The sequence below is a fragment of the Hypanus sabinus genome, chromosome 25 (genome assembly GCF_030144855.1).
Source record: "Hypanus sabinus isolate sHypSab1 chromosome 25, sHypSab1.hap1, whole genome shotgun sequence".
Classification (NCBI taxonomy): Eukaryota; Metazoa; Chordata; class Chondrichthyes; order Myliobatiformes; family Dasyatidae; genus Hypanus; species Hypanus sabinus.
In genome coordinates, this window is record NC_082730.1 from 44,972,991 (window position 1) to 44,988,196 (window position 15,206).

The 15,206-nt window shown below is 43.1% G+C and overlaps 1 protein-coding gene across 1 annotated transcript in view; it reads right to left on the reverse strand.

Moving 5' to 3' along the window:
* The window catches only part of LOC132381205 (voltage-dependent L-type calcium channel subunit alpha-1S-like), a 381,429-nt gene that overhangs the window by 347,528 nt on the left and 18,695 nt on the right, over positions 1-15,206 (reverse strand). Inside the window, exon 2 of the mRNA XM_059950504.1 lies at positions 778-883. Coding sequence (XP_059806487.1) covers positions 778-883 — 106 coding nt within the window. The remainder of the gene's footprint in view (positions 1-777; positions 884-15,206) is intronic.

Consider the following 15,206-nt stretch of genomic DNA (forward strand, 5'->3'; position numbering starts at 1 on the left):
CACATCCTGGTCACTGTGGCTGCATGGGGCCAGAAAAGATCACATCCTCCACTGGGAAGGTCGGAGAGAGAGAAGTGACACTAGATACCTAGTCAAAGTTCCACCCTGAGGTTGCTCACAACTTTCATATCCAAAGGTCAAAGGAGAAGCAGCTACACACAGAATACTGGAGGAACTCAGCAGCATCTATGGAGAGGGATAAACTGTTGACAGTTTGGTGGAAAACCCTTTATGAGTACTGGAAAGGAAGGGGGAAGTAGCCAGGATAAGAAGGTGGAGGGAGAGGAAGGAGTACAAGCTGCTAGGTGATAGGTGAGACCAGGTGAGAGGGAAGGTGTATGGATGGGGGAGCAGGAGATGAAGTAAAAAGCTAGGAAGTGATAGGTGAAAGACGTAAAGAGCTGAAGAAGAAGTAACCTGATAGGATAGTGGACCATGGGAGAAAGGGAAGGAGGAGGGTCACCCAAGGGAGGTGATGGGCAGGAGAGAAGAGGGGAGCCAAAATGAATTTATTTTTCCATCAGATGCAGCTTCCTTGATAATACGCAGGATTCCAGAATAGGTGTACAAGGAAAAGTCCTCTATATTCCTTTTATTTGGATTCTCGAATCTGGTTTGTTTGTTTGTCTGGTTGTTAACTTATATGTTTGCTTATTTATTTCTGTATTTATTCAAATAAAGTGGTTTACTTATGGAATAGGGTAGCTGATTGAAACAGGTGGGTCTTCCCCCTCAACTCCACCCTCTATGTTCGGCTTATATTCATGTTCTACTTACCAGCTTGAAGTTGAATGAATTGGTGTCATCTTCTGGGAGAGGCTCAAACACGGCCAGAGCAATACAATTGGCGAAGATTGTAATGAGGATGATAATTTCAAATGGTCTGACAGTGCAGTCAAGGAAAAGATATTCATGATCCAGTAGCCCACACAATACCAGAGCCTTCAGCCCCTCAGTGTTGTCCTCCCTTCCATCCTACGAACTCTGACCTCCTAATGTCAGGCAGAAGGTACTGCTGTATAACAACAAGGATTGTTAGGCTGTGAGGCTTTTGCACATCCTGCTCCCCCAGCACACACTATTTATGTCAGCGCCTCTCACTGTGGTACATTTAACTACTTGTCATATATGCACTTTATGTCAACTTGTACATCCACAGAATATCTTTCAATATTATTGTGTTAATATAATCAGAATTAGGTTAATATTATGCCATTTGTCATGAAATTTGTTGTTTTGCAAAAGGTAAAAAAAACTACAAATTACAATAAGAAACATGTATGTGTGTGTGTAAACTCTATGAAAAACTATTACAATAAATAAGTTCTGCAAAAAGAAAGTAAAATAAGAATAAAATAGTGAGATAGTGTTCATGGCTTCATTCTCCATTCAGAAATCTTAGCAGTGGGAGAGAAGCTGTTCCTAAAATGTTAGTTGTGTGTCTTAAGGCTCCTGTACATCCTCCTTGATGGTAGCAATCAAGGAGCAATTGTTTGATGGGCTGTATGTGATATCTGTCCTGCATTTTGTACCTCAGTCCCAGAGAAACATTGTTTTGTTTAGGTGTATACATGTCCACAAATGAAAGGCAATCAACTTGAACTTGATACACAGTTAAGAATAAAATTAGAACCATAGAACACTACAGCACAGAAAACAGGCCATTTATCCCTTCTAGACTGTGCTGAAACTTTATTCCACTAGTCCCTTTGACCTGCACCCAGTCCATAACCCTCCAGACCACTCCCATCCATGTATCCATCCAATTTATTCCTAAAACTTAAGAGTGAGCCTGCTTTTACGACGTCAGGTGGCAGCTCTTTCCACACTCCCAACACTCTCTGAAGAAGTTCCTCCTAATGTTCCCCTAAACCCTTCCCCTTTCACTCTAAAGCCATGTCCTCTCGCATTTATCTCTCCTAATCTCAGTGGAAAGAGCCTACTTGCATTTACTCTGTCTATACCCCTCATAATTTTGTAAACCTCTATCAAATCCCCCCTCATTCTTCTACGCTCCAAGGAATAAAGTCATAACCTGTTCAATCTTTCCCTGTAACTCAACTCCTGAAGACCCGGCAACATCCTAGTAAATCTTCTCTGTACTCTTTCAATCTTATTGATATCCTTCCTATAGTTAGATGACCAGAACTGCACACAATACTCCAAATTTTGCCTTACCAATGTCTTATTCAATCTCACCATAACATCCCAAATCTATACTCAATACTTTGAGTTATGAATGCCAGGATGCCAAAAGACTTCTTTACAACCCTGTCTACCTGTGATGCCACTTTCAGGGAATTATGTATCTGAACTCCCAGATCACTTTGTTCCTCCGCACTCCTCGGTGTCCTGTCTTACCTTGATTTGTCTTTTCAAAATGCAACACCTCACACTTGTCTGCATTAAATTCCATCTGCCATTTTCTAGCCCATTTTTCAAGTGGTCCAGATCCTTCTGCAAGATTTGAAAGCCTTCCTCGCTGTCCAATTTCAGTGTCATCAGCAAACTTGCTGATCCAATTATCATCTAGATCATTGATATAGACAACAAACAATGGTCCCAGCACAGATCCCTGAGGCACACCACTAGTCACAGGCCTCCATTCTGAGAAGTAATTATTCACTACCACTCTCTGTCTTCTCCCACACAGCCAATTTCAAATCCAGTTTACAACCTCTCCATGGATACCTAGTGTCTGAACCTTCTGAACTAACCTCCCATGTGGGACCTTGTCAAAGGCCTTACTAAAGTCCATGTAGACAACATCCACAGCCTTTCCTTCATCTACTTTCTTGGTAACCTCCTCAAAAAACACTACAAGATTCATTAAACATGATCTACCACGCACAAAGCCATGCTGACTATCCTTAATCAGCCCTTGGCTGTCCAAATATATCCGATCTCTCAGAACACCTTCCAATAATTTACCTACTACTGATGTCAGGCTCACCAGTCTGTAATTACCCGGTTTACTTTTGGAGCCTTTTTTAAACAACGGAACAACATGAGCTACCCTCCAAACCTCCAGCACCACACCCACGGCTAAGGACATTTTAAATATTTCTGCCAGGGCCCCTGCAATTTCTACACTAGTCTCTCTCAAAGTCTGAGGAAATATCATGTCAGGCCCGGGGGATTTATCTACCTTTATTTGCTGTAAGGCAGCAAGCACCTCCTCCTCTTTATGTGTTCCATGACGCTACTCCTTCCATATACGCTATGCCAGTTTCCTGAGTAAAATACTGATGCAAAAAAGAATTGTTTAAGATCTCCCCCATCTCGTGAGGCTCCACACATAGATGACCACTCTGATCTTCTAGGGGACCAACTTTGTCCCTTACTATCCTTTTAATATACTTGTAGAAACCCTTTGGGTTTACCTTCACATTATCTGCCAAAGCAACCTCATGTCTTCTTTTCACCCTTCTGTTCTAACAACCCCAGTGTCAAATTGTCTAGACCCTTGTACTCATGATGTGAAAGTTATGGGTGTACAGGTCTGACACAAGGCCCACATTATCTTTTTCCCCTCAAAGCCCTGGAGATGCATATCGACTTCAGGAGAAAAGTGTTTCCTCTCCACCCTCCCATTATCAACAACTCTATAGTCAGCATTGTTTCAACATTCACGTTTCTCATCATTATTTCACAGGAGCTCAGGTGGGAGAACCAGTTGGTCTCCATTCACTGCAGAGGAAGTACTTCTTGTTCCAGTTGGTGAAATTCCATCTTCCCCAAAACACACTGGTGCAATTCTACACTGCATCATAGAGAGCATCCTCACATCATCCATCACTGTCCGGTTTGGTGCAGTATCCTCTCACAGTATACAAACACTCCAGCAACTGTCAGGTCAGCAGAGAAGGTCACTGGCTGCAGACAGAGACGCGGGCAGGAAAGAATCATTGCGGACTCTTCCCAAAAGCTCCCTTCTGGAAAAATACTATAGGGCTACTAAAACAAAGCCTTCACTCTATCTTAAAGCTTCTTCTCCCAGGCAGTTAATCTGATCAACCATTTGACTTATTCCCCCCTCCCCGCCTCACAGTCACTCCACTGCACTGTCAACACTTTAAATTGCTTTTTATAAAGCTGTTTACATTGTATTTATGTATTCAAAGAACAATACAACACAGTACAGGCCCTTCAGCCCACAATGTTGTGCCCACCCTTAAACCCTGCCTCCCATATAACCCCCACCTTAAATTCCTCCATATACCTGTCTAGTAGTCTCTTAAATTTCACTAGTGTATCTGCCTCCACCACTGACTCAGGCAGTGCATTCCATGCACCAACCACTCTGAGTGAAAAACCTTCCTCTAATATCCCCCTTGAACTTTCCACCCCTTACCTTAAAGCCATGTCCTCTTACATTGAAGCAACACGCACAAAATGCTGGTGGAACGCAGCAGGCCAGGAAGCATCTATAGGGAGAAGCACTGTCGACGTATCGGGCTGAGGGTCCTGACGAAGAGTCTCGGCCCGAAACATCAACAGCACTTCTCCCGATAGATGCTGCCTGGCCTGCTGCATTCCACCAGCATTTTGTGTGTGTTGCTTGAATTTCCAGCATTTGCAGATTTCCTCGTGTTTCCTCTTGTATTGAGCAGTGGTGCCCTGGGGAAGAGGCCCTGGCTGTCCACTCTATCTATTCCTCTTAATATCTTGTATACCTCTATCAAGTCTCCTCTCATCCTCCTTCTCTCCAGAGAGTAAAGTCCTAGCTCCCTTAATCTCTGATCATAATGCATACTTTCTAAACCAGACAGCATCCTGGTAAATCTCCTCTGTACCCTTTCCAATGCTTCCATATCCTTCCTATAGTGAGGCGACCAGAACTGGACACAGTACTCCAAGTGTGGCCTAACCAGAGTTTTATAGAGCTGCATCATTCCCCGCGACTCTTAAAAACTATCCCTTGACTTATGAAAGCTAACACTCCATAAGCTTTCTCAACTACCCTATCTACCTGTGAGGCAACCTTCAGAGATGTGTGGACATCTACCCCCAGATCCCTCTGCTCCTCCACACTTCCAAGTATCCTGCCATTTACTTTGCCTTGGAAGGACCAAAGTGTACCACTTCACACTTCTCTGGGTTGAACTCCATCTGCCATTTCTCAGTCCACTTCTCCATCCTATCAATGTCTCTCTGCAATCTTCGACAATCCTCAACACTATCCACAACACCACCAACCTTTGTATTGTCTGCAAACTTGCCAACCCACCCTTCTACCCCCACATCCAGGTCGTTAATAAAAATCACGAAAAGTAGAGGTCCCAGAACGATCCTTGTGGGACACCACTAGTCACAGCCCTCCAATCTGAATGTACTTCCTCCACCATGACCCTCTGCTTTCTGCAGGCAAGCCAATTCTGAATCCACCTGGCCAAACCTCCCTGGATCCCAGGCCTTCTGACTTTCTGAATAAGCCTACAATGTGGTACCTTGAAGAATTCATGCAGATTCTACTCCATATCTGTACTTTAACCTCTAACTTTCTATCTAATTCTTTATAATTGCTGAATGTTATTGTTGTTTGTTGCATGTCACACCCTGATCAATACACCAGAGCAAACAGGTTATTATTCTTTCCTTGTGACCGTATGTTTTTCTAAAATCATAGCTCATGTGCTGTTTGTGCTGTGTGCTGTCGGTAATCTGCCTTGCACCTTGGCCTCGGAGAAACGCTCTTCCATTTGGCTATATTCATTTATGGTTGAATAATAATTAAACTTGAACAAATCCCTAATACATGCAAACAAGTATGATGCATAAACTTGATTGTTGACCATTATCACCATGAAAATTGCAAGATTAACCTCAGTATTGAGCAAGCCAAGATGAGAAGATGAGCTCAGTAGGGAAGAAGGTTTGCGCAAGTTGTGATAAAGCAAGGTTTAAAAGCAACGTTCAGGCAAGCACAGCTTGGGCCAGTTGTAGTCAAGTGAGACCTTTGAAATGAGATTGCCAGAGCTAGCCTTGCCCACTGCAGAGAGATGGGTGAGAATGACAGTGGCAGTGTGTAACCAACCTAGAAGAACATAACTTACCTTTACACATAGGGGGTGCCAGAGCAAGACGTGATAGGAACAAAGGAAGGACAAAAACCAAGGGATGATCTCTTTATTAATTTTAAAATATCATCAGTTGTCAGCTTGAAGGTTCAATTGATTTTTAACACCTCTATTGTGAATGGCAATGGGTAAGAAATTCAAATATATGCACTTTACCAAATGGTCAATTCCATAACCGATAACCCAATTCTGTATAAAAATGTAAACACAAGGAAATCTGCAGATGCTGGAAATTCAAGCAACACACACAAACTGCTGGTGGAACACAGCAGGCCAGGCAGCATCTATAGGGAGAAGCACAAACGATGTTTCGGGCTGAGACCCTTCATCAAGTCTAACTGAAAGAAAAGATAGTAAGAGATCTGAAAGTTGGGGGGGGGGGGATGCAAATTGATAGAAGACAGGAAGGGGAAGGGTGAAGCTAAGAGCTGGAAAGGTGATTGCCAAAAGGGATACTGAGCTGGAGAAGGAAAAGGATCATGGGACAGGAGACCTAGAGAGAAAGAAAGGGGGATGTGAGCACCAGAGGGAGATGGAGAACAGGCAAAAAGTGATTATGACAGAGGCAGAGAGAGTAAAAAAAAGACTAGAAGACTGTTTCGCTGAACACCTACGCTCTGTCAGCCAGAGAAAGCAGGATCTCTCAGTGGCCACACATTTTAATTCTATGTCCTATTCCCATTCTGATATGTCTATCCATGGCCTCCCCTACTGTCAAGATGAAGCCACACTCAGGTTGGAGGAACAACACCTTATATTCTGTCTTCTCCAGTTCTATAACATATAACCATATAACAATCACAGCACGGAAACAGGCCATCTTGGCCCTCCTAGTCCGTGCCGAACCCTTAATCTCACCTAGTCCCACCTACCCGCACTCAGCCCATAACCCTCCACTCCTTTCCTGTCCATATACCTATCCAATTTTACCATAAATGACACAACTGAACTGGCCTCTACTACTTCTACAGGAAGCTCATTCCACACAGCTATCACTCTTTGAGTAAAGAAATACCCCCTCGTGTTTCCCTTAAACTTCTGCCCCCTAACTCTCAAATCATGTCCTCTAGTTTGAATCTCCCCTACTCTCAATGCAAACAGCCTGTTCACGTCAACTCTATCTATCCCTCTCAAAATTTTAAACACCTCGATCAAATCCCCCCTCAACCTTCTACGCTCCAATGAATAGAGACCTAACTTGTTCAACCTTTCTCTGTAACTTAATTGCTGAAACCCAGGTAACATCCTAGTAAATCGTCTCTGCACTCTCTAATTTATTGATATCTTTCCTATAATTCGGTGACCAGAACTGCACACAATATTCCAGATTTGGCCTTACCAATGCCTTGTACAACTTTAGCATTACATCCCAACTTCTGTACTCAATGCTTTGATTTATAAAGGCCAGCGTTCCAAAAGCCCTCTTCACCACCCTATCTACATGAGACTCCACTTTCAGGGAACTATGCACTGTTATTCCTAGATCTCTCTGTTCCTCTGCATTCCTCAATGCCCTACCATTTACCCTGTATGTTCTATTTGGATTATTCCTGCCAAAATGTAGAACCTCACACTTCTCAGCATTAAACTCCATCTGCCAACGTTCAGCCCATTCTTCTAACCGGCATAAATCTCCCTGCAAGCTTTGAAAATCCACCTCATTATCCACAACACCTCCTACCTTAGTATCATTGGCATACTTACTAATCCAATTTACCACCCCATCATCCAGATCATTTATGTATATTACAAACAACATTGGGCCCAAAACAGATCCCTGAGGCACCCCGCTAGTCACCGGCCTCCATCCCGATAAACAATTATCCACCACTACTCTCTGGCATCTCCCATCTAGCCACTGTTGAATCCATTTTATTACTCCAGCATTAATACCTAACGACTGAACCTTCTTAACTAACCTTCCATGTGGAACTTTATCAAAGGCTTTGTCAGAGCTCTGTATCCCTTTTGCCAATCACCATTCCGGCTCTCAGCTTCACCCCGCCCCCTCCAGTCTTCTCCTATCATTTCAGATTTCCCCCCCCCCCCCCCCCGATTTCAAATCTCTTACTATCTTTTCTTTCAGTTAGTCCTGACAAAGGGTCTCGGCCTGAAATGTCAACTGTACTTCTTCCTATAGATGCTGCCTGGCCTGCTGCGTTCCACCAGCATTTAGTGTGGTCTGTATAAAAATAGCAGTTCCCTGTTCCGGCTTCAGAACTGTTTGGGTGGCAGAGAACCATGCTGTTTTCCTTGTGCACGAGTAAAATCTCAAAAAAAAACTTGTAAGAGTGTGTGTGTCTGGGCCCAGTTAACATAGTTATTGTGTGTTATAAGCAGCAACAACAAGCTGTCCTCGCCTTCTGGAAAGGCAGATAACAAACTCATCCAGCAGTATCTCCAATTCCTCAAGTAACAACAAGAAACACTACTCAACCCTTCACCTCAGGGTCTCTTATAACAATTAGCTTTATTTTCACATGTACAGATGATCCAAACATACAATGAAATACACTGTTTGTATCAATGAGCAACACAGGATGAGGTGTTCAAGTGTCACCATATATTCCAGTGCCAATATACCATGCCCACAACTCACTAACTGTAACCAGTACGTCTACAGAATGTGGGAGGAAACCAGCGCATCATTAAGAGCCCAAACAATCACTTCACCTGTGAGTCAGTCGCCATCATCTTCTGTATCTGTTGTTCCCAGTATGGCCTCCTCTACACTGGTGACAGCCAACATTGATTCAGGGACCACTTTATCAAGTGCCTTGCACAAAAGGCAGGATTTCACAGTGACCACACATTTTAGTTTCACTTCGCATTCCTAAGTCCCGCTTGGTGGCGCAATAATATCAGCGTTGGACTCCGGAGTGAAGACTCCCGAGTTCGAATCCAAGTCAGGTTGAGCGTCGAGCTAACAACTCGGCCTTGTAAAAACAAGAATAGCTTGCTACAGAAACACCATCATGGCAGTGCCTCAATAACTCCACTGCCGAGTTAAGGGCTATTCTTCTTCTTCTTTCACATTCTTATATGATGCAAGACCATACCACAGGATACAGGAGCAGAATTAAGGCCATTTAGCCCATCGAGTCTGTTCCACCATTTCATCATGGCTGATCTATTTTTCCTCTCAGCCCCAATCTCCTGCCTTCCCCCATATCCTTTCGTGCCCTGACCAATCAAGAATCTATCAACCTCTGCCTTAAATATACATAAAGACTTGGCCTCCACAGCTGCCTCTCACAAAGAATTCCACAGATTCATCACCCTCTGCCTAAAGAAATTCCACCTCAGCTCCATTCTAAAAGGACAGCCCTCTATTCTGAGGCTGTGTCCTCTGGTCTGAGACTCCCACCATAGGAAACATTCTCTCTACATCCACTCCATCAAGGCCTTTCACCATTCAATAGGTTTCAATGAGGTCACCACTCATTCTTCTGAATTCTAGTGAATACAGGCCCAAAGCCATCAAATGCTCTTTATATGACAAGCTGTTTAATCAAGGAATCATTTTCATGAATCTCCTTTGAACCCTCTCCAGTTTCAGCTTCAGAGTGACCACACATTTTAATTTCACTTCGCATCCCTAAGTCCCGCTTGGTGGCACAATAATATCAGCATCGGACAATATCAGCGCCTTTCCAAGACAAGGGCCCCAAAACTGCTGACAACACTCCAAGTGAGGCCTCACCTGCGCTTTATCGACTCCAATATCTTCCCAACCACTGAGGTCAGATTTGTTTTTATATTCTAGTCCTCTTGAAATGAACGCTAACATTGCATTTGCCTTTCTCACCACAGACTCAACCTGCAAATTAACCTTTAGGGAATCCTGCACAAGGACTCCTAAGTCCCATTGTGCCTCAGTCTTTTATATTTTATCTCCATTTAGAAAATAGTCAACCCTTTCATTTATTCTACCAAAGTGCATGATCATACACTTCCTGTCATGGTATTCCATCTGCCACTTCTTTGCCCATTCTCCCAAGTCCTTCTGTTGCTTCTCTATTTCATCAAAACTACTTGGCCTTCTACCTATCATTGTATCATCGGCAAACTTTGCAACAAAGCCATCAATTCCATCATCCAAATCATTGACATATAACGTAAAAAGAATCAGTCCCAACACAGACCCCTGTGGAACACCACTTGTCACTGGCAGCCAACCAGAAAAGGTTCCCTTCATTCCCATGCTTTGCCTCTTACCAATCAGCCACTGCTTCATTTATGCTAGAATCTTTCCTGTAATACCATGGGCTCATGTGTGGCACCTTGTCAAAGACCTTCTGAAAATCTAAGTACACAACATCAACCAATTCTCCATTGTCTATCCAGCTTGTTACTTCTTCAAAGAATTCCAACAGATTTGTCAGGCAAGGTTTCTTGAGGAAACCATACTGACTACGGTCTATTTTACTATCTGCCTCTAAGTACCTTGAGATAAAATCCTCCAACAATTAACTCCAACATCTTCCCAACCACTGAGGTCAGACTGACTGGCCTATAATTTCCTTTCTTCTGCCTCTCTCCCTTCTCAGAGTGACTTTTGCAATTTTCCAGTCTTCCAGAACCATTGCAGAATCTAGTGATTCTTGAAAGATCATTAACAATGCCTCCATAATCTTTTCCGACACCTCTTTCAGAACCCTGGGGTGTACACCATCTGATCCGGGTGACTTATCTACCTTCAGACCATTCAGTTTCCCAAGAACATTCTCCTGAGTAATGGTAATTTCACACACTTCATGTCCCCAACACCTGGAATTTCCACCATACTGCTAGTGCCATACACAGTGAAGACTGTTGCAAAATACTAATTTGGTTCATCTGCCATTTCCTTGTCTTCTATTACTGCCACTCCCGCACATTTTCCAGTGATCCAATATCCACTCTCACATCTCTTTTACACTTTATGTATCTGAAAAAACTTTTGGTACTCCTTAATATTATTGGCTTGCTTACTTTTGTATCCCAATTTTACCTTCATAATGACTTTTTTTAGTTACCTTCTGTTTGTTTTTAAAAGTTTCCCAATCCTCTAACTTCCCACTAATTTTTGCTCTATCATGTGCTCTCTCTTCAGCTTTTTTGTTGGCTTTGACTTGTCTTGTTAACTACAACTATATCATCTTGCCTTTAGGTTAGTTCTTCCTCTTGGGATGTATATTCTGGAATTGCTTCCAGAAATTCCAGCCACTGCTGCTCTGCCAGTATGCCTGCCAGTGTACTTTTCTAATCAATTCTGGCCAACTGCTCTCTCATGCCTCTGTAATTGCCTTTACTCCACTGTAATACTGATACATCTGACTTTAGCCTCTCCTTCTCAAATTTCAGGGTGAACTCGATCACATTATGATCACTTTCCCAGAGGGTTATTTTACCTTACGCTCTCAAATCAATTCTGGCTTATTGTATAACACTCAATCCAGAAAAACTGATCCCCCAGTGGGCTCAAACACAAGCTGCTCTAAAAAGCCATCTCATTGGCATTCTAGAAATTCCCACACTTGAGACCTAGTATCAACCTGGTTTTCCCAATCTACCTGCATATTGAAGTTCCCCATGACTATTGTAACATTGCCCTTATGTCTTGCATTTTCTACCTCTCATTACAACTTGTAGATCACATCCTTTCTACTGTTTGGGGGTCTTATATAACTCTCATCAGAGTCTTTTTATCCTTGCAGTTCCTTAGCTCTATCCACAACAATTCAACACATTCCGACCCTATCTCACCTCTTTCTAATGATTTCATTTCATTTTTTTTTACTAACAGAGCCATGTCACCCCCTCTGCCTTCCTGCCTGTCCTATTGATACAAAGTGTATCCCATTGGTCCATACCTTCTCTACTACCAAGATGAGACCACACTCAAGTTAGAGGATTAACAATTCATATTCCGTCTGGGTAGCCTCCAAATTGATGGCAGAAACGTCAATTTCTCTAATGTCCAGTAATTTCTCCTGCCTCCCCTCCTCTCTTTTTCCATTCTCCATCATGGTACCCATCTCACCTCTTCTTTTCTCCTCATTTTCTCCTTATCACCTCGCTCTGTTGCACCCCCTCCTCCTTCTCTTTCTTCCATTGTCCAATCTCCTCTATCAGATTTCTTCTTCTTCAGCTATTTTCCTTGCACAGCTGTCACCTCACTTCATCCGCTGCACCCACCCATCACTTCACTCCTCATCCCTCAACTTCCTTATTCTGGCTTCTCCTCCCTTCCGTTCCAGTTCTACTGAAGGGTCTCGGACTGAAACATTGTCTGTGTATTCCTCTCCACTGATGCTGCCTAAGCTGCTGAGTTCCTCCAGAATTCTGTGTCTTGTCAATGGCAGGTACACTGTTAATAGATGTGGTAGGAGAGGAGTGGAGAAAGACAAAGGGATGGGTGGGTGGAAGGAGTGGGAAAGCAGTGCAAACATAGTATTAAAGCTTCCCCATTGATCAGAAGGGTCAGGAGCCACAAGTTCCACACCAGGAGGTTGACCTACAACCATCAGGCTCTTGAACCTTCACTCACTTCAACACTTAACTGATTCTATGACCTACAGGCTCACTTTCAAGGAGTCTGTCATCAAGGAGCCACCTGTCTAGGCCCATCTGTCTTCCCTACCACCGTCGGAAAGCAAGTGCACACTACCAGGTTCAGGAATAATTATTACCCCTCCACCAACAGCCAGGTTTAATTCACTCAGCTCAACTCTGAACTGATACCACAACTTATACTCACTTGCAAGACCTCGTTACAACTCATGTTCTCAATATGATTTTTTCTTTGCACAGTTTGTCTTCTTCTGCACACTGATTGTTTGTCAGCCTTTGTTTAAGCCAAAGTAAAGTTATTATCAAAGTCACCAAACACTGACTTGAGATTCATTTTCTTGCAGGCATTCACAGGACAATAAAGAAATACAATAAATTTATAAAAAACTACATGTAAACATAGACCGAAAAACAATCAATGTGCAAAAAAAGACAAATTTTATAAATAAAAAAACACTGAGGACATCAGTTAATGAGTCCTTGAACATGAGTCTGTAGGTTGAAGCAATCAGTGAAGTTACTCACACTGGTTCAAGAGGGGTAATAACTGTTACTGAACCTGGCAGCGTGGGACCTGAGGCTCCTGTACTGCCTGCTCCATGACAGCAGCAACAGGACATTGCCTGGATGGTATATAGAGTTTTTTTTATATAAATGCTGCTGATTTTCTCTATAAATCATAATCTCAGTATAAATTACTTATTTACTTTTCATTTTATTTGTAGTTTGATTCTTTTGCGCATAGGCTGTTTGTCAGTCTTTGCAATTTTTCATTGGTTCAAAAGTTCATAGGTTCATTTATTATCAAAGTGTACAACACTGAAATTCTTCCCCGGGTAGTCATGAAACCAAGCAAGAAAGGTAGAACAGTCATCAATCCCCAAATTCCTCCTCCCACACAAAAAAAAACGAGAAAGGTAAGGCAGAAAACACAGAATGTAGAAAAAACTATAAGACTGAAAAAGTCTCTATCCACATCCAAAATGCAGAAAACCTGGGAATACTCTCTGGACACAGAGGCAGGCTCTTCCCTCTCCGGTACAGAGCCATCACCCTCTGCAGTCCCTTCAATGTTTCAGACTCCCTCATCACTTTAATCTATGTACAACGGAAGCTTTTATCAGCAAAATGGAGTAAAGCATTGGCTTGCACCCCATCCTGATGGTCACTCACACTGCCTTTGCCTCCAGGAATTCTCTCAGAGGCTAGAGCTCTGGAACACCCAGTCCCCAAACTTCTGCATCAACTTGATGCTTCAATCTCCCTCATTGCTTTAATTGGCAAACAATGGAAGCTTTAATCACAGAAATGGAGTCAAACATCAACTCGAACCCCTTCCCACAGCCCGTCCACCATGACGTTCCTGCACACTGCCTCTACCTCCCAGAATCCCCTTCGAGACTGCAGAGTTCTAGAACTCCCAAACAATCTCCAAACTGCAAATCACAGGCTCCAACAGATCCAGAGTCACATTCAAGATAAGAAACAAATGTAAAAGACATAAAAGTGGAATGTACGGTTTTGTGAACTATCCAGAAGATGTCAACCAGAGGTGTGCTGTACGCAGGCACCATCTTGACCGGTTCTATCGTATTTCTTCACTCTACTGTGAATGCCAGCAAGAAAATGGATCTCAGGGTTGTACAGTATATGAGGACATACAAGTACATTGAAGATAAATGTATGAAGACTACCTTTGGCTTTGACTTTTGACTTTGGGTAGAAGAGGGGACTTCTGAGGATCTGACTGATGGGTGTGCAGAAAGTGGAGAGAAAAGATGGGATTACAGAATGAAATGGTAAAACACAGACTGAAACAGGAGGGGTAACACACAACATGCTGCTGGAACTCAGCAGATCCAGCAGCAACTGTAGGGAGGAATAAATGGTCGATATTTCAGGTAAGGCTCTTTATCAGGGCTGGAAAGGAAGGGGGAAGAAACTAAAATAAGATGTTAGGGAGAGGGAAGGAGTACAAGCTGAGGGGGGAGGTGGGTGGATGGGGTGAAGGGTCAAAGTGAGAAGCTGGCAGGTGATAGGTGGAAAAGGTAAAGGGCTGAAGAAGAAATGTGATAGGAGAGCAGGGTGGACCATAGGAGAAAGGAAAGGATGAGGGACGTCAGAGGAACTATAAGATCATAACACATAGGAGCAGAATAAGGCCAACATGGCTGATTTAATAGCCCTCTCAATCCCATTCTCCTACCTTCTCCCTCTAACTTCTGATACCCTGTCTAATCAAGAAACTATCAACCTTCACTTTGAATGCACACAATAACTTGGGTTCCACAGCTGCTTGTGGCAATGAATTCCACAGATTCGTGAAACTTGGCTACAGGAGGGGCAGAACTGGCAGCTTAACGTTCCAGGGTTTAGATGTTTCAGATGTGATAGAGGCAGAGGGATGAAGGGTGGGGGTGTTGTGGTGGCATTGCTAGACAGGGAAAATGTTACAGCAGTGCTCAGGCAGGACAGATTAGAGGGCTTGTCTACCGAAGCCATATGGGTGGAGCTGAGAAACAGGAAAGGTATGACTACATTAATGGGGTTGTATTATAGACTACCCAATAG